This window comes from Musa acuminata, chromosome BXJ3-8 (assembly GCF_036884655.1).
Source record: "Musa acuminata AAA Group cultivar baxijiao chromosome BXJ3-8, Cavendish_Baxijiao_AAA, whole genome shotgun sequence".
Taxonomy (NCBI): Eukaryota; Viridiplantae; Streptophyta; class Magnoliopsida; order Zingiberales; family Musaceae; genus Musa; species Musa acuminata.
The window spans coordinates 45,399,781-45,423,530 of record NC_088356.1 but is presented as its reverse complement, the minus strand read 5'-3'; the positions used below and the strand labels follow the sequence as shown (position 1 = coordinate 45,423,530).

The window sequence follows — 23,750 nt, the reverse complement described above, 5'->3', positions numbered from 1 at the left end:
TTGCGAAGTGACAATGCTACCCCGTGACTTTGTCGAACTAGCGCTATCCACGAATTAAAATAGTTTTGTGAGCTCCGATCGTTCGATCCTTGGATTCGTCTTTCTGGCCGTTGATCGTGGATATCTACTTTTCTCCCATCAGATCACCTGACCTTTGTCGACCATGAAATCTCCGTGCCCACCAATACCCACCCAGCAACAATGACGCGTGTTTTCACCGATATATCTATTGCATACCCAACACGTTCAGTACCCACACGACGTGTGGTCCTGTACCCACTAAGAATAATTGGGCCTGGCCGGTTACCATCGATGTCGAGCCCGATTGCGGATTAGGAACAAAAAACGTTCTCTCCCGTCTTCCATGAATTTATTAGGGAATACATGCTGAAAATTAAGCAATCGCATATGATTGTCGGCATATTGTCCAGTGGACGATCTAACCCCGTAGTTGTCGCCAAACCAAAGTACTCTTTTGCTTCTCCACCATTCGTACCAACCCCAGCATAAAACAAATGGACTACCATTTAATATAAACGACAAGTCTTTACGAGAAGATGTCGACACCTCGTTCTTTATTCCCAGTCTCCCGTATTCGTTTCATTTGATGCAATCCTGCCGGGAATCAGACCACACGATCTTACGGTCGACAAACTAAAGACTTACAAGCACGTACGATGCCGGTATACAAAGGCATCATCTATTTGGCTCTATGCGATAAATCTACAGGTTTAACTCGGTCAGAAGCCGGGGCCCGTGGTGGAGCCACGACCACCAGCATGGGGGTGGCCGCCGGATGCCACCGGAGTTTGGCCAGCCGGGTGGCCAGCCACACCGCCGCCTGCAGCTCCACCAGCCCTCACATCTTCCCTTCCTGCCGCGTGCCGCTCTTTCGCTGCCTCCTTCTCAGCCTCCGCCTCGTACTTCCTCTCCTCCTTCCGCCGCCCGGCCTCCGCCTTCTCTTCCGGGTCCCTGGCCCTCATCTTCTCCACCTGCGAGACGACAGATACAACACCTCAAGTCATTCGTCTATAGCATTCATCGAAATAATATCCACAACCTTTTCCTCGACGGAGGCTTTGGTCTTCTCCATGCCGGCCTTGGTGGAGGCGGTGATGTTCCCCGCCGTCTCTTTTGCAGACTCCACCACTCTCTTCCCGCTTTGCATCCTGCAATAGTGTTCAGCGTGCAATTTGTGCTTGCGACCGAGGGAAATCATGAATCGGCGAAGCTTTATGTAGGCGTGGGGAGGGCGCAGCGCGACGTGATAAGTTTGCCACGCCCACAGAGTGTTAAAGCTTCGGTCGACGCATGGAGGTCTGAGTCCGCTGCACGTGTGTCCGAACTGGCATACGTGGCGCGTGATGCCAGTCTTAGACAGGAGACGCTGCGTGAGGATACTCCTGTTGCGGTGTTTATTAGCTATATCAGATTAGGGCTTCTAAAACGGACTAATTATATTATTTTTTATTAGTTATTTTTAATATTTTAATCTTTATATTTTTAAAAATTAAGATCTTTATATTTAAAAAAAGAAAATTATTTAATTTTATTTTTTCTCAAATACTGCAAATGCTGTTAAATAAAAAAATAATAAATTAAAATTAAAAAATAATTTTATAATATTATTTTTTTATCAATATTAATTTCACCTTATGTAACTTATGTGGAAGCAATAGTCAAGAAAAATTTATTAAGGAACAAAAAATATTCTCACCCATCTTCCATGAATTTATTAGGGAATACTCGCGACAATGCGAGGATGGGATGGAATCCTCGCAACTCGCTCGTCGTGTGATCTTCGAACGTTAAAGTCGATCCCCGAGTGCGTGAAAAGAAATGTCACAATATGTGATTTCTTGAGGAAAAAGTCATGAATAAAAAAAGTTCTCAATTTCATTAAAATACCAACAAATTCAAGCATCAAATTTGTACATGAATTTATTATCCTACGAACCCTCTACTTCATTAAAATACCAACAAATTCAAGCATCGAATTTGTACATACATTTATTCATCCTACGAATAGTGACTAGACTAACGGTTCATCCTCTTCTGATAGTGTAAGAGGCGTCAACAGGAACATCTTGCAGGCATGGTGATGCACGCCGGCTCTCAGTTCGTTCACGAACCTCTTCTCCAGTGTCGCATGCTACAGCAACCAATAATATACAACCATGTTAACTACAACTATCAATCGGTGACTGCAATGTGTAGGAGAAGATGCAAAACATTTGGAGTACCTTCCAAAGATCTCTGACTTCCACAACCGTGTTTGGTGGAAGACCGATGTCATCCCATTGGGCTGTGATGGTTCTGAATTCAGGGGAACGGTTCAATAGAACGACTACAGTTCTGTATCCAGAGAGAGGTCCTGCCCAAACCTACATCCAAACTTCCATGATCTCAGGACTTGCATGCTTCATGGGATGGCAGAATATGAGAAAAACTTGCAATGCCAATTACCAACCTCGGAATCTCCATACATTCGCACCTTCTTAGCTTGAACACCAAGAGGATCTGTTCATCAAAAAACAAACCATATGTGAAAGCCATGCTCATGAGAGCCCCATCGAACTCGTCGCATATGCCTACCTTGGTTTACAGCAATCACTTCCTCGTTGCCAAGGATAGCCAAGGTTTCCTTGGTCATGCTCCTTACATCACACCCGATAATAAGAGGAGCCTGCAAAGATGGATTGGATTGGAGTAGAGCTATCTGTAAATAGAATCTTCACCGTGCAGAAAGATGATAAGTGAAAGAGAGTTATGCTACCTTGGAAGCGGCCCAAAGGCTGAAGTGCACGATGTACTCATCGTTACTCATACCACCATTTCCAACTTCGAGCATGTCTGGATCTATAGACGTAAGCCGACATGTCAGATGTCTTGCACAGAAAATGATGGGATCGGCTAATTATACAGTCACTTACCATTCCAACCGCCGGGCCTTGCATGCTCAGCATAAACTTCATTCTGATCTGCCCTCGAAACCATACTGTAACATAAAAAAACAACACACATTATGCCATGCCACACAGGAACATCAAGAAGAAACGAAAATGAATAATCGTACCTTTCCCATGAATCATTTATGTCGAAAGTTGTTCTCCAGCTATTCCCCAACTTGTTAGCCCAAAGAGCCGGGTGCATGTCTCCCCTAAATAAAAAAGAACAAGAGCAGAGTCGATCAGCAAAAAAGCAAAGGATTATTTGCTCTTCTATTCTCTAATATTCTTTTCTTTTTTTACCATTCACAGAGAGAGAGGAAAATTGGTCTGCTTGTTCTCATCAGAGCTCGGGTCATCTCAGGATACCTACATCGACAGTTCTTCTTTATTTCAGTAGCACATACGAAATCTCATCGAGACAAAAAAAAAAGAAAACCTTACCGCTTCATTGGTTTCAAATCATCATTGTTACAATTGTCGTACTTGAGGTAATCAATGCCCTGGTACAAGAATAAGAAGAATCAACAAACTAATTAGTATCAGAGAAAGCTTCAACAATTCGACCACGCATGCTTACCCACGAAGCAAAAGTTTCAGCATCTTTCTGCTCATGACCAAGCGAACCTGGCATCGTCTGGCTACATGTTCGATGCCTGCAATACCCGAAGTCAAGAACTCACAGATCGAGACAGTCATGAAGAGATGATCAGAATTCATTGTTCCGCTAGACTTACCCTGCATCTGAGTAAATACCAAGTTTAAGCCCTTTGCCGTGAACATAATCCGCTAGAGCTTTGATTCCTGATGGAAACGTCAACCTTTTTGGCACCATATAACCCTGGAAGCATCCATGAATGACCATAAGAGTTGATAAAACACTAAAACGAATGCCTTGAAGTATTTATGAGCAAATGATGTATCATTTCATAAACCAATCAATAAAAACCCATTTACAAACCGTTGAATCACGATCATGCTCAGCCCAACAATCATCTGCATGTCCATGCCATCAACAATTCATCAGATTTACTATCTCTAAATCTAACGAAAATGAAATTGTGAGTGAGGCTATGAGAGACATACCTATGTTGACATATCGATATCCAAGTTTAGCAAGCCCGGTGGACACCAATGCATCCGCTATAACATCGAAACAGAACATCACTAGCATATCATAAACCGATCTACTTATTTTTTGTTAGAAAAAACACATCAATATATTTGTACCTGATTCTCTAATTATAGTCTCGTTGATATCACAATAAAAGTGATTCCAAGTGTTCCAACTGCTCTTAAAGTACATCTTATGATTAGAAAAAATTACATAAATCTATCAAATAAGAAAAAACAAGAAAACATACCCCATGGGAGGAGTCATCCCAAGCCCATTCGCAAGCAAATTCCGACGCTCGACGACCGGTCTTGCTTCGACGCCAATCAAACATTGGCTACACAGCATCACCACCGCGAACATCACCAAACCAATTTGCTTCTCCATCTTATTTCTCAATGATACTTCCTGGTACTTTTTAATACCTTAAGTCTTAGAGAGCTTTATAGCCATCGAAGACACCCTATTCCGTTAGTATTGATAGAGATTTTCTGTTAGGAAAGATATCGATAAGATTATCACGATCTCATAGATATTTTGAGAATATATTATTATAATTTTAAATTATAAAATATTATCTTGATTATATCAATAATAAAGATTAGATCTCAAAAAGATTTCCGAAATTATGAAATAATTTAATAAATATTTTTTATAATTATTTTTAAAATAAAATATATAATTATTATATTTTTATAATTTTAAAATTTATAATAATATATTATCATGATTCTATCAATAATAAAGAATATATTTTTTAAATTATGAAATAATATATATTTCATTGAGATAAGATTATCACGATCTCATATTTTAAGAATATATTATTATAATTTTAAATTACAAAATATTATCTTGATTCTATCAATAATAAAGATTATATCTCAAAATAATTTTTGAAATTATAAAATAATTTAATAAATATTTTTATAATTATTATTTGTACATATAAATTTATAATCATTATCAATAAAAATTTAATGAGTGATAATCATCAGTACCATTAATTCATAGCGTTTTAGAGTGAGTAGTGTAATTTAAAAAATATATTTTTTATTATTGATAGAATCATGATAATATATTATTATAAATTTTATAATTTAAGATTATGATAATATAATATGAATATAATATTAAGTTTATGATTATGATAAATTATATCATGATTTATCACGATCGCTTTAATATATTATTATTATATTATCATAATCTTAAATTATAAAATTTATAATAATATATTATCATGATTCTATCAATAATAAAAAATATATTTTTTAAATTATGAAATAATATAGTTATAATTGAGATAAGATTATCACAATCTCAGAATATATTATTATAATTTAAATTATAAAATATTATTTTAATTATATCAATGATAAAAATTAAATCTCAAAATAATTCTAAATTGTAAAATAATTTAATAAATATTTTTTATAATTTTTTTGAAATAAAATATCTAATTATTATATTTTTATAGTTTATATATATATATATATATATATATAATTATAATTATTATTAATAAAAATTTAGTGAGCCATATTTATCGATACCGTTAATTTATAACGTCTTAGGATACCAAAAATCTCTTTAGAATGAGTTAGTATAATAAAAAATTATGATCATGATCAAAAGATTATAAATCATGATATAATTTATCATAATCTTCTTAATATTTTTAATATTATATTATTATAATCTTAAATTATAAAAATTATAATATTATATTATCATAATTTTATCAATAATAAAAATATATTTTTTAAATTATAAAAAATATAAATATCATTGAGATAAGATTACCATGATCTCGATATTTTAAGAATATATTATTATCGTCCTCTTCTACTACACCTTTTTCTCTAATATAGCATCCGTATAACTTTCTTCTCCAGATTCTATCAGTAATAAAAAATATATTTTTTTTAAATTATAAAATAATATAAATATCATTAAGATAAAATTATCATAATCTCATCGATATTTTGAGAATATATTATCACCGTCCTCCTCTACTATAACCCATCGCATTTTCCAACTATATGAAAAAAACTCTCTACTCTATTAAAAAAAATCTTTTATTCTGTTAAAAAAATCTTCCCTTATAAAAAAAAAATATATATATTAATATATTTAAATTTCTTTAATAAAATTTCTTCAATAATTTTTTTTAATAATTCTTCTTATCTTCTATTCTTTCTAATAAAATAAATTACTATTTAATATAAACGATGTCTTTACGAGAATGATGTCGACACCTCGTTCTTTTTTCCCAGTCTCCCGTATTCGTTTCATTTGATGCAATCCTGCCGGGAATCAGACCACACGATCTTACGGACGACAAACTACGACTGACAAGCACGTAACGATGCCGGTATACAAAGGCATCATCTATTTGGCTTTATGCGATATATCTACATGTTTAAATCGGTCAGAATACGGGGCCCGTGGTGGAGCCACGACCACCAGCATGGGCGTGGCCGCCGGATGCCACCGGAGTTTGGCCAGCCGGGTAGCCAGCCACAACGCCGCCTGCAGCTCCACCAGCCCTCACATCCTCCCTTTCTGCCGCGTGCCGCTCTTTCGCTGCCTCCTTCTCAGCCTCCGCCTCGTACTTCCTCTCCTCCTTCCGCCGCCCCGCCTCCGCCTTCTCTTCCGAGTCCCTGGCCCTCATCTTCTCCACCTGCAAGACGACAGATACAACACCTCAAGTCATTCGTCCATAGCATTCATCGAAATAATATCCACAACCTTTTCCTCGACGGAGGCTTTGGTCTTCTCCATGCCGGCCTTGGTGGAGGCGGTGATGTTCCCCGCCGTGTCTTTAGCAGACTCCACCACTCTCTTCCCGCTTTGCACCCTGCTACAGTGTTCAGCGTGCAACTTGTGCTTGCGACGGACGGACACCATGAAACGGCGAAGCTTTATGTAGGCTTGGGGAGGACGCAGCGCGACGTGATAAGTTTGCCACGTCCACAGCGTGTTGAAGCGGTGCTTATTAGCTATATCAGATTAGGGCTTGTAAAACAGACTAATTATATATTGTTTTTATTATTAATTATCTTTAATATTTTAATCTTTCTATTTTAAAAAATTAAGTCCTTTATACTTAAAAAAATAAAAATATTTTATTTTTTTTTCTCACACCAACAACTCCTCTAATATAAACACTACAAGTGCTGTCAAATAAAAAAATACTAAAATAAAAATTAAAAAAACAATTTTAAAATATTATTTTTATTGATATTAATTTCTGGAAGCCATAGTCAAGAAACTAACTTCAATAGTCGAAAAATTAATAATCTACAAGAACGGATGAAGAGGAAGAGATAGGATCACTAAAAAGATCTCCTTTCCATCTAGTGTTTCACTTTCCAATAATTGAGTAACACTATTTTATTTTATTTTCTAATAAGACTTTTTTTTATTTTTTTTAAATAATAAAAATAATATTATAAAATTATCTTTTAAATCCTGTTTTAATATCATTTTGAGTATGTGATAACACGGAAGGCAGTATGATCCGTATTAACGCAATATCACAAGCACATTGCGGGCAAGAATGGAAGGAAGGAATATATGCGAGCACATGGTGTCGATGAAAACAAGCAATCCGACGATAACAAGACCAGTCAGTCTTTAGGTGAACGGAGCGATGTACGGAGGTTGGGTTGAGACCTCTCAACCAACACGAGTCACGGGCAAGGATCTAATTGGAGGGGGGAGCTCCGCCGTCCTGCTGCTCCTCGTTTAGGGCTTTGTTCCTGCCACGAGTATCGCCCTTCTCATCCCCCCGCAAGTCGTCGTCGTCATCAGGGTCGTGGGCGGGGTCTGAGCGGGAGATGGCGCCACGGAGGCGGTCGAGGAGGGGCTTGAAGGCGGTTTCCACCGCAAGCCACGCCAGCGCCAGGCCTCCTGACACCAACAGAGCCCTCTTTAGCGCGCTCCCGTCTCCTCCTCCGGCGCCTCGCCGTGCCATCGCTCGATCCTCTCTTCTGTATGATGAAATGTGCAACAGAAAGACAGGGTAAGAGTCTGACGCTTTGGTGAAAGGTTATGTCGCGATGGTCTCAACTAATGGCCTTCCGATTACAGCTACTGGGCCAAATATACTACCACAGATGTTTATATGGGCTGTACTAACTCCATGTCATATCAGTCTTTTAGGGGTACAAATTTATCGCATGAACTCGATGCTTATTTTAAGTGTCCAATTTATCAATTTATCAAATTTAAAAATTATTAATAATATTATAAATTTTTGATCTTTTATAAATTGATTTAATATATCACCAATCAACATTTTAAGTTTACATAATTAATTATCATGTGACAAAATCTTTGACTTGTTACTTTAGATCAGGAATTCAAAGTCAGACGCCATCTTTCTTAGCTGGCAAAAACTTTTAACCTTCGAGGTTTTAGATCCAACTTTCATTTTCATCGCCTTATCCACTCCACAAATAAAAAAATAATAATAATAAAGAAACTAGTTTTTCTTGTAGTTTACTGCTGATCATGATATCGCTATCCTAGCCATTCATTCTAGCAGTAGGTAAGATCCTTCGCATCAGATAATATCAATTATCCTTAAAAAAAATTAACTTAACAATTCTAGCAAAATTGACTAACCAGTTAATCACTCTATTTTGTTTTCCTGCAATCATCATAGCTTTTAACATAAAAAAACTTGGATATTAACACCTCTCATGCAGATTGGGTTAAACCCATCTTCATTTATTTTGCATCATGTACAGCACATGATAGAATATGAATCCAAGTCTGCTTCTCTCATCCCAACCATGTACAATTAACATTTTAGCAGCTTAGAGAACTGATGAATTGATTGAAAAGTTGGTTATGTAAGAAGAACATCCTGCTGACACCCAAACTAAACTGATACAAGTAAACAATAGTTAGCTAGGAAGAGCATGATTAAAATGGATAATATACCTTCTGATTGGTTGACCAGCTCATGTATACATCGTCCACCGTGGAATAGGATTAAGTTATTCTAAGAATACATGCAAACTAAATACGATAAGCAACAAACTCCTAGTCATCAATCAACTTTCTTAATTCCAAAATGGTTGATGCACAGATCCAGACAACACTGGTACTCTAAAAGTAAACAATTTATTGACAGTGAAAGAACGAATTAGTTACTTGAGTTCTCCAAAAAATAAATCTGTCACTACAATCTAAAGACAGATAACTACAACAAATATGTAAAGAATTAAATTGTTGAGTGCTTTTTCTTTTCTATTTGCAGCAAGTAATAAGCACACCTCTTACAAATTCAAAGAAGAAATACAAGTAAAACAACGGACCTAGATAGTAGAGACATTTGTTACATGAATCCGGAAAAAACTGTTTGCAAGTGTGCATCAAGATCACGCATCCACATCAGGAAAGATGATCCCCTGCAAATTAATTGCATGTGGAATTTGGATACTGGAATGAAAGTTGAGATGACCGAGAACAAAACATTAATGATCAAAGATTCATCATGTTACCTGAAATCAATAATTAGTTTACATAGCTGAAGCCGTCATGCTTCCTTTTGTTAGGTCTACAGAAAAAGCAATACTGAACCCAACATGGCTTGGACTTTTCAGGTTGCACCTTAACATCCTTTTTAGTGACATATTCAGCCACGTACTGCACAACAGCCTTCAGAAATATGAAAATAAATAATTAGATCATCCTCCAACGTAAAATGAAATGTGTGAATGCAATCAAAATTATGCAGAAAATATTTACTTGTGCACCCATCTCAGCTATATGCCTTGGTGGAACCTCCAAGGGGTTCTCTTCTGCATGAAGCACACGAAGCTGTGACAACATCCCAAAAGAATCAGGAAGAACTCTAATCTGGTTGTTGCTGATATCTAGCTCCTCAAGCAACTCAAGATTGCCAATGGAACGTGGAAGAGATTGTAAATCGGCAAAGTTATTCCCTACGTTTAGCTTGATAAGTGTAGTTGCAAGGCATAAGCTCTCAGGAATTGATTCAAGCTCATTAAAGCTAACATCAAGCTCCTTCAACTTTGATAATGATGCCATTGTTGTTGGAAGTCCTTTGATATTATTGTAGCGAACAGAGAGAATCTCCAAAGATTCTAACCTCCCAACAGCTTCTGGAAGGCCCTTCAGACGATTATAATCTGCCCGAAGCTCAGCAAGAGCGACACAATGCCCAATAGTGTGTGGGAGCTCCTCAATGTCATTTGTTTCTGCATTTAATTTCTTCAACCGTATAAGATTCCCAATTGCGTCTGGCAGTGAGGAAAGCTGGTTTGAGCTCAAGTCAAGTTCCTCAAGATGCACTAATTTACCAAATATAGATGGCAACGATGTTAAATTATTCCCTCTCAGATCTAGAAACAGCAGGCTACAAAGATCCCCAATAGAATCAGGAACTTGAGAAATTCTATTCGAGTGGAGGTCCAATCTTGTTAAAGAAAAAAGAGAGCCGATCGTGGCAGGCAAGGCTACAATTCGATTTTCTGAGAGGTCAAGAGTAACCAGGCCAGAGAGCTTCCCAATCGAATCAGGTAACCAATCTATTTGATCCATCAGCTTATTCTGAAGATTGAGTTCACGAGTGCCTTTCTTTGCAGAGACTTCAATCAAGCTAGCTAGTTTAATAAGGCTCAGCTTCCCACCTTCTTCTCCTGCACGATACATCAAGAATAAGCAAACACAGATAACCATATATATTTCAAGAGCTTCCATAACGATGTACATGCCTACTGCTGACATTCCAATCCTAAGCTTCTGTTAGAACTGACTCAATGAACTTTCCTACAGTCATGTTTCTCTCTTCTAAACAGTAGATATCTGTATAATACTCTGAGCACCATTGCATATATAAAACCTAAATCAATGCTTCATTGGTCCAAAATTTTTTGTAAAGAAAATTATCAAGCATTTCAAATATTGCACAAATTCTAGCAGGAGCAGAAGAATACACAAACTATAATCACTTATCACAGGTAACTTGTTGCCTAATTAAACTATAATCACTTACCAGAAATAACTTCTTTCCTAGTTGTCTGGTTTGGGATCATTCCTCCGGACAGGTGGGACTTAGTACCAATCCCATCTATATGGGACTTTGGCATTTTCAGGAAACTGTCATCTCTAGTAACACGATCACTGCTCCTTCCAGCCTCTTTCTCTGAATGGAAGACCGATGTGGGGCTACTTGAATAACCAGTAGGAGTCTTGGAATTGGCCGTGCTAACCTTCTCAGAGTTCATAGGGATTGATGGAGCCAATCCACTTGAACTTGAAGGAAGACAGCTGGATGCTCTCTGGATCAATTTATCAAACAAGATATGGACGTTTTCCAGATCAAGCAACTTAAGAGCTTCCCGCTTCTGTTCTTTGCTCTGATGGCACACTACATTCTTCTGCATCTCTTGCAGCACAAAGAAGAGCTCTTCGGGGACCTCGAATCCCTTATTCTGATTCTGGATGGCATCGATGCGGGTTTGCTCTTCCTTGTCCACGTTGCGAACTAACGCCATCGCAGCCTCAACCTCATCTATTCCTGGTCGTGGCGGCAGAGATCGATGAAGCCTCATGATCTCTTCGACAAGACTGTCGACGGAATGTAAAGAAGAAGCCATTTCTTGCAACAAATTCAGACACGCAGATCAGGAGGAACTGTTTGGGGAGCTTCGATGAGAGAAAAATATATCACCTCACGAGCTCTTTTGCTTTTCCAGAACAAGTTTTGGGTAACAAGCAAGAAAAAGGAGACCACCTAAATCATCTTCCCCACACAAATTCAACAAAGATCTGAACTCTGGCGCAGCAATACCCGAAAGGCGCCGCTTTGAGCACAATGGCGATGAGCAAATCCAGAAAATTCTCCAACCACGAGAAGAATCACGCGTAGGAAACCTCGAAAGACGGCCTCAAAAAACCCATCCTTCTCCACAAACCAAGAAGAAAAACCCAATCTTTTACATCAATTCCCTAGAGTCTCACCCAATTATAACGGGATCTCACCAACACAAGCTCTAATTGAGAAGAGAGAAACAGATGAACCACCAACGAAGAAGCAAGAGAGATAGAGAGAGCAGGACTTCTATCTCATGGATCCCTGAGGAAGACAGCGAGGCAACAGTGATGAGGAAACGGAACGCCCGGAAGGACGATAAAGTAGCGATCTTTATTACAAATCGCGTACATTTCTCCCTCCGTTCCTCTCTCTCTCTCTCTCTCTCTCTCTCTCTTCTCGATTTCGCTTCACAACAGCGCACTGCTCTACCATTAAAAAAATAGAGAAACCAGTGTAAATAAATCAGAAATATATAAAAATAGGACCTGGAAAAGGAGCTCAATAAATAAGCCACTGCACCTCTCTGTGTCCCTCAAAATCCAGCTGTATCTGCTCTCAGCTATTAGGAAATTGTCCTGTAATAATAAATGTAAGCTGGAATTATGGGCTACTGTTAGTTTGATCCTAAGAGAGAGAGAGAGAGAGAGAAGAAGAGCCACTCAAGAAGGCCACTTTGTCTTAATACAAAACAAATGTAAGCTGGATTTATGGGTTTCTGCTGATCTGATACTATAAAAACAGAGAGCGAAGGAGAACATGGGACGGGAAGGCAAGCAGTGGGCGATGGTCCTACCGGCGCCGGCGTCCACCAACACGTCCTTGTGGCTCTCGTGGCCCATCATTTATTATATGCTTCTTTTGATCTTATCTCCATTTCCGAGACCTACGGCTCATTTGCAGGTAAATCTACTTTGGGTTGCCTTGTTGAGCACTGCTCTCACTTCATCATCACAAACTTACCATGAGAACTGGACTCGAGATCTATTAGTTTATTAATGATGCATACACTTACTGCATTCTGGTCGCATGAACTGGTGAGTATGGCTTCTTCCCCAACGGATTGATTACTAATCTTCCTTTTAACTTGATATGAAGAGCCTCATTCATTGAGCTTTTGACGTGCTACAACATTGCTTCTTAGTCACAACAACATGCATACTCTCCAGATTTTGAGCTCAGTACGATGAAACAAATCTCATATTTCTCGAGAAGTATACTCAAGAACAGAATTCTTACAACTCGGAAACATACACAGGAATGTGATGTGAATAGGGAGATGCAGTCAAATATATATATATATAGGGTTGCTGGAGCAGCCGTAATGCCCTTCCCTCCTTAGATGATGCGCCATGGGAGAAGCTTGATTGGTCAGCAGATCAACTGTACCGAGCAGTCATACCGGTGGTGAAGCATAGTGCTTCGGAGCAAATCTGGGATCGAGTGTTCCTTCTCTCCGTCTCTGCCTTAGCAAAACTAGCACAGTATAAAGTTTTAGCATCGAGCAAGTATACCGAGATGGCTTCGTTCTCGAGAGCAAATTTGTCGAGGATGAACAACTGGCACAGAAGTACTACTCATCACAGCCACATATTTTACATGATTCAGTTCTTATTCTCAGCATCAATCATCAATGCAATGATTTGATCAAACAGGATGTATGGATTTTGAATTAAATATATTTTCTCAAGTTGATTCAACAGCTTGTGGAACCAATCAGACAATCATTTTTTATATTGTTAAAATGACAAAGTTTCCATCATTTATATTTCCTCAAACCGAAACAAATTGAAATCTACTCGAGCATTTCGAGGATTAAAATAAATTAAAAATTATGATTATATTATTTATTATTTAAAAAAAATTAATATTAAAAATTAAAATCAAATTTACAATATATATCTTTCTTTCGATGAATTAAAGAATCAAGAATAAATTTGTAATCTTAATGACTGATATCTAATTCTCATGAGCTCATGTCGTTTTATTATATAAAAGGTCTAGAATGATAATTAAAAGAATTCCTCAATCATCTGTTAAGAAATACTATTATAATCAAACTAACTTTCTTTCTATTGATCGATAATCGTAATCAAAATCTAATTAAATTTATAATATATCTTATCTACTTAGATAGAATTATATAATCTAAAACCATATTAATAAGCAGCTAAGCAACCTCCTTCTCTATGGTTAGCTTGAACCTTAACCAATAAACATTAAATTTTATTTATTTATTTTTCTCTCTTCATGTAAGAAAGATATATTAATAAGGCTATAAGAAAACCATTTAGACAAATAAAACAAGTAAGAAAATAAGAAGATAAAAATCATAAACCACATGGCAACACATTTATGTGAAAAACCGCAGGCAAGACTCAATCAATGGAAAATAATCAATAAGATGAGTTTCCTAAGGAGAAAAATCAGATGAAAACTAAGCAGGGGGAAGTCTAATCTACATCAAAAAAAAAAAATCATGAAGATCAAATTTGAATGGACCATCCAATCATCCTCAGATTTTTTTTCTGTTCTGATGGCATCCTTTATTTTTTTCCTTGGCTTTCTTCAACATGTCAGTATTAGGATTTCATCTGTATCACCACTTGTCAGTTCTACCCAACAAGTAGTGTGGACTAGCAATAGTTTATTAGAAAATGATGATAACCCAAATATTCTATTCTGTAGACTTTGTTTTGCTTAGTAACCATAATTACTTGAGTATTAAGTGTTTTTCTTATAAAATCCAATGTATTGTTTCCACATAACCATTCAAATTGAAATTATATCCTCTTTTTTTTCACCACACTCATCTTTTTGATATGGTCAAATTTCCTTGCTCATAGTACCATTCCACTCCTTTTTTATCCTGGAAATGAATGATAAGTTTGTGAGTTTTGACAAAGTGGATGTGAGAAGCACCTCCCAATGCAAGCTGGGCAACATGGCTCATGGCTTTATTCAGCAAGTTGAGGGACAATGGCCCCCACTCCTTGAAGCTCATATACTACACAATTCCATCTTTCTATATCTTACAATTTCTTACTTTCTCACAGATGCCCCCATCTCCCACAATATCTTTTTCCATGGCACCAGTTTCCCCCTGATGGAGAATCCCACACTCACCTCAATGAGATAGATAGTTCTTTAAGTAAATAGTCATGATTGATTTACAAGAGAGAAAGAAATTGAAAGCAATTCCTTATTACTTAGTATGTTAATCTGAAAATTAATTTAATTTATAAATATAATATATAAAATTTATCGTATATAAAATTTATCGATGATAAATATATAAAATTTAATTTATAAATCTGAAAATTAATATCAAATTTATCGTTTGTAATTTGATTGTGTCCATCAAGTTGTATTAAAATGTAAAATTTTAATAAAAAAATTTTATTCTTAGAAGTTTGAATACATTCAAAGTTTTATGATATCTATGTATCGATATCACCTTTATTCTTATATCGAGTGTCGAAATATTGACATATATCGAGTTCTAAAAAATAAAAAAAATATTTTTAGTTTATGTTGATTCGAATATGTATAATGCTGGGCAGTATTATAAACATCAGAAAAGAAAACTATTTTAACGCAATGAAATTTGGTAATGCTCCATTAACTTTGACGAATCTAAGAAACCAACACACACATCCAAATGACGTTCATCAATCTCTCGTTGCATGTAACCTTAAAAAGACATTCGGTGATGTTTTCTGCCACAGCGATGATGTCTCCAAATGCCTGCAGAGAGTCATCCTCCTGCCCCATCGCAAGCAATCTCCAGACAAAGGAATACCAAACTTGCATCATGGTCTCTCTCTCTCTCTCTCTCTCTCTCTCTCTCTCGCTCTCTCTTCTTTTTCTTTAGCCACTCTCCCTTTCTCTTTCCCTTTCTTTTTTAGTATCCTTGCCTGCAATCTCCAGACATTCTTAACTGTGTTGTTGTCTGTCCTCTCCCTTCTCATACATCCCATAAAAGCCAGCTTGGACTCGTCAATGGCCACCGCCACCACCACCACCACCACCCTCATCATCATCACCCATTGCTCGCAGCTCCTCTCTCTTTTCCTCAGGGCAAGCCTAGATTCTTGAGCTCCCCGCAACCCCATCCACCTCGGTCCACTCGCTGCCTTGTTTCTAGCTACCACGCTTTCCTTTACAAAAGCAGCCAAAGGAAGAATATTATTCCTTAATTGAACTCTCGGAATCACTTCAGCCCCCTTTGGCATCTTTTGCTGCCTTCACTATATAACCCACCCGGCATTCTCCTTCCAGACTTATCGATTCCCTCTGCTTTCATGTGCCTGCTTCCTTCTCCCACACTCTCCCAGAATCACAGTGCAACCCTGGAGTCTTCTTCTTCTTCATGGAGGTAATAATCTAGCTACCATTTCGTTTCTCTGCATTACAGCAATACGAACCATGCAAATGGCTTCTCGAGTTCGATGAGAACAAGCTCATGCTAGTATCACTTTTGGTGCCACAGACTATTGAGCTGAAGGTGGACATGGTGGCATTGCATGAGAAGAGATTGAGGAAATGCCTATCCAAAGTCAAAGGTGTGATCCAAAACTCTGCAAATGTTCACCCGGTGATGGTAATACATCGTGACGGTCCCTGTGCTCATTGTTAATGTTTGGCAGGGATAGAGAGGGTTGAGGTGGAGGCCAGCATCGAGAAGGTGGTGATCACCGGGTATGCAAACAGGAATAAGGTCGTGAAGGCCCTCAGGAGAGTGGGGCTGCGAGCGGAGTTCTGGTCTGCGCATAATGAGATACTCAGCACCTATGCCACTGGAAGCGTCATGTTCAACACCTACAGTTTCTTTTAGGGAGCCGCAATGCATACACATCCTAACAACACTATCATATCTTTGTTCATTTGTTTCTTCTGCCTTTTCCTTTGTTTGAGAGGGGACCGGTGGCCATGTTTCACTGCCACAAGCTCTGAGAAGAGTTATCTGTGTTCATCCTAATAATCCCCGTGTTTTCTGTAACTAAGAGGTGGTAAACCAGATGGTTGAATTCAGTAGGGATCTCTGCTCATGGAATGATCACAGGATGAGGAGGGTATAGCCATAGATGATGTGTGGTGAGGTTCGGAATGCACACGCAAGGTTTTCTAGGTTACACAAGTCGTCTTCTTCGAGAAACAATAGGCTGCACACCCAACGTTTTATGTCAATGAGCTGGTGGTTTAGTGCACAAGGAAGACGAACCTGCATAAAGGTGTTAATGGCGACATTAAATGTTAAACTGGAGTGCTACATCAAGGTTCAATTCAAACATAATTCAAATATTAAACTTATAGTTCTAATTTGATCCAAAACAGTAACTGAATAAGTGATTCAACATATTTAGGTTCAAATTAATAGTAATAGACCCATCTAGACCTTATAAACTCATATCTGATGTGGAGTAAACTGAAGTATTATAGCAACTCAAAGCAATAGGATGGATACCATTGGCTGAAAAACTGAAATATTGCCGATCGTAGACTCGATCCATTCACCTTTCGATTTTATGTAATCATAATCTCCACATATAAATCATGAACACGCTAATAAGTGTTGAAGGTTCAAAAAATGTCAGACACATGCAAGTCCACAAAGAGTACTCAGATACATGATAATCTTGTTTCAGCAAAGAACCTTCAGCATATGATCAACCAGATTTGGTGCAAAGGACCAGAAACATGTTTTCCCAGCAATTTGTTTGCGTAGGTTCGTCAGTACATAGCAAGGGACAAATTCCAGAGTAGTTTGGAAGAACAGACTGCTAAAAATGCGGCTGGGAAGTTGATATGTATGTTCTCACTGAACAGCACAAATGAGAAAGATGAGAGAATTTTTAAGAGGATCAAGGCAGGCATGAGTTTGTTTAAAGAGTCAGGATGGTTCAAGCAATGTCCTCGACATAACATAGCTGCCATAGAAAATCTAGATCTGAAGGGCATTCGCAATAGAGCCAGCAAGACTGAGCACCTCAAATGGAGCCTTGTTAGCTATGGCCTTCACCGTAAGTGGGCATGAGTCGGTTATCCAAAAGTATGCAAATTGATGATCTGAACCCTCTAAGGAACACAGAACATTATTAGAACATGAAAATGCCATTGAAGAACTTGCCCAATATCTAAAATGAGTTTGTACCAGCATTATTGTGTAGAAATCGCTCCCACGATCTCTTGGGGAACACACCATGGGTGACATAAGCACTTACTTTTCCAGCACCATGAGCAGCTAAAACTTTCTGCACATCAAAAGCAAATGGAACTATTGTGTCGTGTGACCAAGTCTTATGGAGACTGCCAGCAATATTTGACAGTAAAAAAGCTCAGCGATTGGTGATTCAGATGGAAGCTAAATCAACATTTACCTAAAAAAAAACATGTATGTATTTGATCCTTTAAACAACAGGAAAATGATTGTGCTTAGGCTGGTGGCTTCAAATATTTCTGATGTTGATCTTCATAGGTACTATAACATAACGAAAATCTTTGAAAGAGTACTAAGGAACCAATAAAATGAGTTTTAATAGATTTCCTGATGCTCACCATTCTCTTTATCCGAACATTCTTTAACAGAAATGCATTAAAATGCAAATATAGTACATAAAAAATTAGTTCAGCTCATTCTTATGTTGAATGTGTATAGATCAGATATTCCTTTATATCGTAAATGACCACATATGGTTTTTAAATTTACAAAATAAAAGTTTTCATTGTCTACAACAGTAAGAATATGTACATGAATTATCCTGACAAGACAAATATTTACAGGAGGGTTTTCATTGTCTGGTGCCCTTTGATCCTCTCATCATAAGGACCTTCTGGTTAGAGAATTTTGCCTACTAGGAACATCAAATTAGTCTCAAATTACTTCGGGTGTTCTAGCTGCTATACACACCAAGACCTTTTTGTCAGAGTATATCACTTTTAAATTGACTAGCATTTCTCAGATATAGCAAAGCAGATAATAGAAGGATAATTAAGAATGTAATTAGAAGCATGTTAATTATCACTACATTATAGATTGGAACCAAAAGTACCAACTACATAACTCAGTACAACTGGTAGATTGAACAGTGCAAGATGCATATGAATTGAAGAGCGAAGAGGTAATCTACGCAGAAATTTTAGACCACCACTATCATAGATGAACTTATCAGTATACTTCCTGAGATTAAGAGCTAATCATACAGAAATTCAGGGGTTAAATTTTCTTTTGCTAATAAGGTGCAAGGTTTTCATCAACAGGATGCACCGGCAAGAAGATAGTAGAGTCAAAACTCTACAGAACTTCTGTGACTCATCTCAATGTGATACCTGACATTCAATAAGAGTGCCACCAGATTGCACCAAATCATCCACGATAACAACATGTCGACCCTCAGGATTCCCTTCCTTAATTCGAACTATTCTCTTGTCACCTTCACGAACCTTTGCACAAACAACCTGTTATTTAATAATTGAACCTTCAGTCAGAAACTCCTTGAGAACTACATTTATTGTATTCACTGTTCGTGACCAACAATCTAACCATTGGAAAGTGCATCAACAGCTTGTGAAACCGCTTCCATGCCCCATCATCTGGGAAAGCTATAGTTATCTATGTGGGTGACAATCACATGGGTCAGTGGACCGAGTCAAGATACATAACAGCAAAACTGCGATACGATATAATTTTTAGATCTAAAATAACTGTGTGGATAATTAAATGGATACATTATCTGCATCGGTTAGTTCATGAAGACGCTGCAACAATAGTGGAATACCAGTTTCAAAGCAAGGCAAGACATCATCCCCAAAGTAAAATCTTTCCTGAGAAAATCAATAAGAAGATATGACACATAATGCTTGGACATATGAAACAAGGTTGACATATGAAAAATAGGCATATGAAATCATCTTGAGACTTGAACAATTGTTTAGACAATGGTTCATCTAAGGATCAAACTATATCGAGATCAGCATATACAAGAATAATCCGAAGCAAAGAAGTCATCACAAAAAAAAAATTAGGCACCGAATAAATGTGCTTTTAACATATTTTCATATCGAGACCAGTTGTTGATATTTAAATGCACTTTCTCAACAATTTTGAGCACTAAAACATTGTGTCAAAGCCAAATTCAGAACCAACTTGTTAAAAGCTGGAATTACAGATTTGGTTGTAAAATCAGTAAAAGATATATTTGAAAGTTGTTGATATAACTGAAAGTTGTTGCCAACAAGATTGTGCACATATCCCAACAAGAGAAATTAAGGCCAGGAAAGATATTATTAAAACAATATTACAAAAACAACTTTATGATGCAAAATATGATTTTTTTTTTTTAAACATAAAGCCAAATAAAAAGCACCCATCAATATAGAGCCAATGGAGAGATTATTTCCATAACTCAAGTTCTAGTACCCAGGTTGCAAAGGAGCAACTTCACCACTGTATTAATAATTGCCCACAAAAACATGATGTGAAGGTCGAACAAAACAAGAGTGAAAGAATAAAGACTAAGTAGAAAGAAATAAAGCAAGTCTGTTAAAGGACTTGATCGATGATTTATTCTAACAACATAAGAAGTATATTTATTGTATGTATAAAGAATATACCCATGCACTTATAGTCCTTAAACATTAAAAAATTGGATCACAAGTGCCACTTGTCACTTAGTTGGCGTGAAAGAAAGGGTCTAAAACTCCTCTGTATATCTTTCAATGCTCAGGAATTTGAAACATTACACCATCATTATACCAGGACAAGAAGAAAAACATAATTTTGACTAACAGAACATTCAACATTTTAAGGTTATGCTTCAAGCTAGTGCAGCCCATTAAGCCTTGATTCTACTTTAACATAAAATAAGAAGATGCTTTCCTCATAGATCAATTGTCAAACATAGGTCAAATATAGTTAAATTATGGACAGGTGACGAGCTAAAAGTTATTGCCCATGAAAAAGCAGTAAGCACCTAATGAAAGAATACATGATGTGCCAATTCACAGGACAAATATTGATTAATGCTATTTATGAAGAAAAGGCTGTTAACAAGATCACAAGTACAGAAAGCTGCTAATTAAGATACAGAATATTCAACAAAAAATTAAAACTTGAAAATAATTTCTAGAAACCTGCAATGCATGTATGTCATAGATGACAATACTAGTCGGACCACCCCGAGACTTAGGAATCATTGACAATATCCGTGCCATTGTAAATGCAGTAGCCACATCTCCTTCTTCTTCCATCCGTTCAAAAGAACCAGTTGGGAAGAATGGCAACACCAAGGTGAAAGAAGAAATAAATAGTTTTGGCAAGGCAAAAATTGCAGATATTTGCTCAAAAATGACTCCCGGTGAGCTGAATGAGGCTAGAAAGGCAACATGCTGTCCTCTAATATCATGTGCGTTGTTAATAAAAAGGTTGGGGAATCCATCATCAAAGTTCCTGATAACATAATAGAAAAATGAATCAGTTAAGACATAACATTTCACTTTGGCAAAACAAACTTCTAACAATAATTTATCATGAAGACAAAGGAAACATAACCAACATAGTAGATGAGGAGAGAAATTATTAAAGTTAAAAATAAGACTTTCTCAACTGAAGCTACAGATGAACAACCTATACAAGCTTCCTATGGGATAGATTTGATCGAAACCCCCTTTATACCATAAATACTAGTTCCCAGTGATATGGTCAAATCATTTAAAAGAATCAACTTTGATGAAGCATACATGATAGGTGATCCTGCTTCATCCATCAGAAAGATGATACTCCTTAAGCACTTAATTCTGATGCTCTTGTAGAAGGTAAAAGACCAATCAGCAACCTCGTTTATCAACTGAGCTAAAAAACAAAGTAACTTCATAATCCTTACCATAATTTGGACCAATTCCACGTGATCTATTTAGTGGATTCTAGAAACATCAATTTTATTAAGGTGCAATCCTCAAGCAAATAATTTATGTTCTAAGTCTTTTGACATTAGTAATTTTCTCACAAAGTGTGGAGGAGAAGACATTTCAATATGGTTACAGGGGTGAACGAAAAGACCTAATAGATTAGCATGTACATGCTTTACTATAATATAATCATGAATTCCCATCTTAAATCTAGTCTGGAATATTTTAGGGTCAAGTTAATCCATTTGCATTTAGAGACGTAATCAAGATACACCACTTTCTAGACAATAATTGATTTGCAAATAGGCAGGCAGTCTGTTCAACAATCGGACTGCTCTTGGAGAAAACTTCCCAAATAAGATCCCCATATTCCACAAATCAACAACGTCAACCTTTGTTCAAGAGATAACAACAACAGAAGGGACGAAACGAAGTAACTTTATGCGGTAGAATGATAAACCACCCACACAGATTCATACATGCTTAACATAAAAAAGTGAAAGGCACAACAGATTAAGTAAAAAAAAACTTACCTTTAACAAAGTCAACCAAACGAGAACTCTACATGTGCCTTAATTTTGACGAGACACTCCAAATACGCAGGAACAGATAAAAATCAAGAGCTTAGGGGAAAACGCATCACTAAGAGAGTTCAGCAAAATGCATCTGGGTACTTAATGTACAGAAGGAAAAAAAAAAGGGCAAAAGATGAAGAACAACAAAATCCTATTTCAGTTTAAAAAAATCATCCATCCGCTGTGCACACACAAAATTCAACGCGCAGGACAAGAACACTAAAGATCAAATCTTCAAGGCAGAAGCCTTAGAACCCATCTCAGTTATCTTATCTACTCGATAACGGCTCCTACACGAAGCTCGCGGAACCACAAAAAGGAACTAAGGAAATCAAAAGATGGTCTACCTCCAAGTGATGGTCTGGAGCTGGATGACGTCGGAGTGGTCGGCCACCTTCCTGGCGAGCTCCTCGGACTCAGCGCAGTAGAAGAGGTTTATCTGCTTCTTTGCTCTTTTAGCCATCTCCCAGCACCACCGCTGCCCGCTGCCGCCAAAACCTACTCTCTTCTCGTGCCTCTTTAGGAGGAAATGGGTTGCAACATAAAGAGGAGGCTGAATAAATTCCCCCGCACCACTGCGGATGCCCCAAAGACTGGCAGGTCTTTATTCTGATGACTTTTGTAATCAAAATTACTTTTTTATTTCAATGGTGGCGACTGTTGAAGCATGACATTTGCGACACCCCCCAACGGACGCAAAGCCCTGCTCAGGGGAACCCTACACGGGCGAGTCGTAAGGAGTCTTTCCATCACATTTTGGGCTCTGGGCTCGAGATAACACAGGCCAACAACCACAGCCACCCTTTAGCAGCGGCATCTAATGATGCAAGTTGCAGGATGATACAAAAGAATCGCCTCGGTTCAAGACATAAACCTCGATCAAGATATACAGATACAAAATAATTGATGCTGCAATTGATGGAATATGAGAAGAGCTAATCCCAAAAACCAAAACCTGGTAAGAAATGTCTCAAATCTAGCGCCTAGAGCAAGCAGGTCATTATATCGAATACTTGGTGAGCAGATTCTAGTGTTGACAGCACTATACCGGGCCCGAAAAGGACCGCCGCCATCGCTGGGAGGCACGGCAGGGTGTTCTCCCGTTACCTTCGCCTCATCAGCGATTACTTTCCGTCTGATTCTGATTCAATGGCCACGACAAGTAAACTAGACAGGTCGAGGTGTAGGATACGGTGTGGTCCCGGTCCCCCAAAAAGACCGCCATAGAGGCTGCCACGACGGAATTAGTGTCCTCTCTCATTCCGGGGTTCGGGCATCTACCCAATGGGAAAGCTGTTTCCATTGTATGGTGGCTCGGCCAAGACATGTGAACTGAACTTTAATATCTTTAT

At 37.7% G+C, this 23,750-nt stretch overlaps 6 protein-coding genes across 7 annotated transcripts; 1 reads left to right on the top strand and 5 right to left on the bottom strand.

The window, feature by feature from the left end:
• Positions 1–546: 546 nt before the first annotated feature.
• On the bottom strand, positions 547–1,198 carry LOC108953603 (11 kDa late embryogenesis abundant protein-like). The gene is made up of 2 exons (XM_018830241.2): positions 1,061–1,198; positions 547–992 (listed from the first exon to the last, which is right to left on the bottom strand). The coding sequence occupies exons 1-2, from the start codon at positions 1,166–1,168 to the stop codon at positions 741–743; spliced, it is 360 nt and encodes a 119-aa protein (XP_018685786.2). The 5' UTR covers positions 1,169–1,198; the 3' UTR covers positions 547–740.
• Positions 1,199–1,998: 800 nt separating this feature from the next.
• On the bottom strand, positions 1,999–4,509 carry LOC135644727 (alpha-galactosidase 1-like). The gene is made up of 15 exons (XM_065162592.1): positions 4,313–4,509; positions 4,179–4,237; positions 4,035–4,091; positions 3,910–3,944; positions 3,686–3,789; positions 3,529–3,604; positions 3,393–3,451; positions 3,252–3,317; positions 3,077–3,160; positions 2,934–2,998; positions 2,777–2,859; positions 2,596–2,686; positions 2,471–2,520; positions 2,244–2,384; positions 1,999–2,152 (listed from the first exon to the last, which is right to left on the bottom strand). The coding sequence occupies exons 1-15, from the start codon at positions 4,447–4,449 to the stop codon at positions 2,033–2,035; spliced, it is 1,227 nt and encodes a 408-aa protein (XP_065018664.1). The 5' UTR covers positions 4,450–4,509; the 3' UTR covers positions 1,999–2,032.
• Positions 4,510–6,322: 1,813 nt separating this feature from the next.
• LOC103996514 (11 kDa late embryogenesis abundant protein-like) lies at positions 6,323–6,975 on the bottom strand. The gene is made up of 2 exons (XM_009417432.3): positions 6,817–6,975; positions 6,323–6,748 (listed from the first exon to the last, which is right to left on the bottom strand). The coding sequence occupies exons 1-2, from the start codon at positions 6,973–6,975 to the stop codon at positions 6,497–6,499; spliced, it is 411 nt and encodes a 136-aa protein (XP_009415707.1). The 3' UTR covers positions 6,323–6,496.
• A 1,044-nt stretch (positions 6,976–8,019) lies between these two features.
• LOC103996268 (plant intracellular Ras-group-related LRR protein 4) lies at positions 8,020–12,577 on the bottom strand. Its single transcript, XM_009417155.3, has 6 exons — positions 12,440–12,577; positions 11,099–12,340; positions 9,829–10,742; positions 9,582–9,738; positions 9,396–9,488; positions 8,020–8,060 (listed from the first exon to the last, which is right to left on the bottom strand). Exons 2-4 carry the CDS (start codon positions 11,700–11,702, stop codon positions 9,595–9,597), a joined length of 1,662 nt encoding a protein of 553 aa, XP_009415430.1. The 5' UTR covers positions 11,703–12,340; positions 12,440–12,577; the 3' UTR covers positions 8,020–8,060; positions 9,396–9,488; positions 9,582–9,594.
• A 3,195-nt stretch (positions 12,578–15,772) lies between these two features.
• LOC103996270 (heavy metal-associated isoprenylated plant protein 28) lies at positions 15,773–16,931 on the top strand. Its single transcript, XM_009417158.3, has 3 exons — positions 15,773–16,295; positions 16,410–16,482; positions 16,567–16,931. The coding sequence occupies exons 1-3, from the start codon at positions 16,290–16,292 to the stop codon at positions 16,752–16,754; spliced, it is 267 nt and encodes an 88-aa protein (XP_009415433.1). The 5' UTR covers positions 15,773–16,289; the 3' UTR covers positions 16,755–16,931.
• Positions 16,932–17,525: 594 nt separating this feature from the next.
• LOC135585457 (ribose-phosphate pyrophosphokinase 4-like) lies at positions 17,526–23,503 on the bottom strand. Of its 2 annotated transcripts, none has more exons than XM_009417160.3 (7): positions 22,746–23,503; positions 21,050–21,365; positions 19,646–19,741; positions 19,461–19,529; positions 19,247–19,375; positions 18,072–18,171; positions 17,526–17,986 (listed from the first exon to the last, which is right to left on the bottom strand). In XM_009417160.3, the coding sequence occupies exons 1-7, from the start codon at positions 22,859–22,861 to the stop codon at positions 17,862–17,864; spliced, it is 951 nt and encodes a 316-aa protein (XP_009415435.2). In that variant the 5' UTR covers positions 22,862–23,503; the 3' UTR covers positions 17,526–17,861. The 2 variants fall into 2 exon arrangements, with proteins under 2 accessions (XP_009415435.2, XP_065017635.1); XM_065161563.1 differs by having other exon boundaries at positions 17,526–17,995; positions 22,746–23,498.
• Positions 23,504–23,750: the final 247 nt, after the last annotated feature.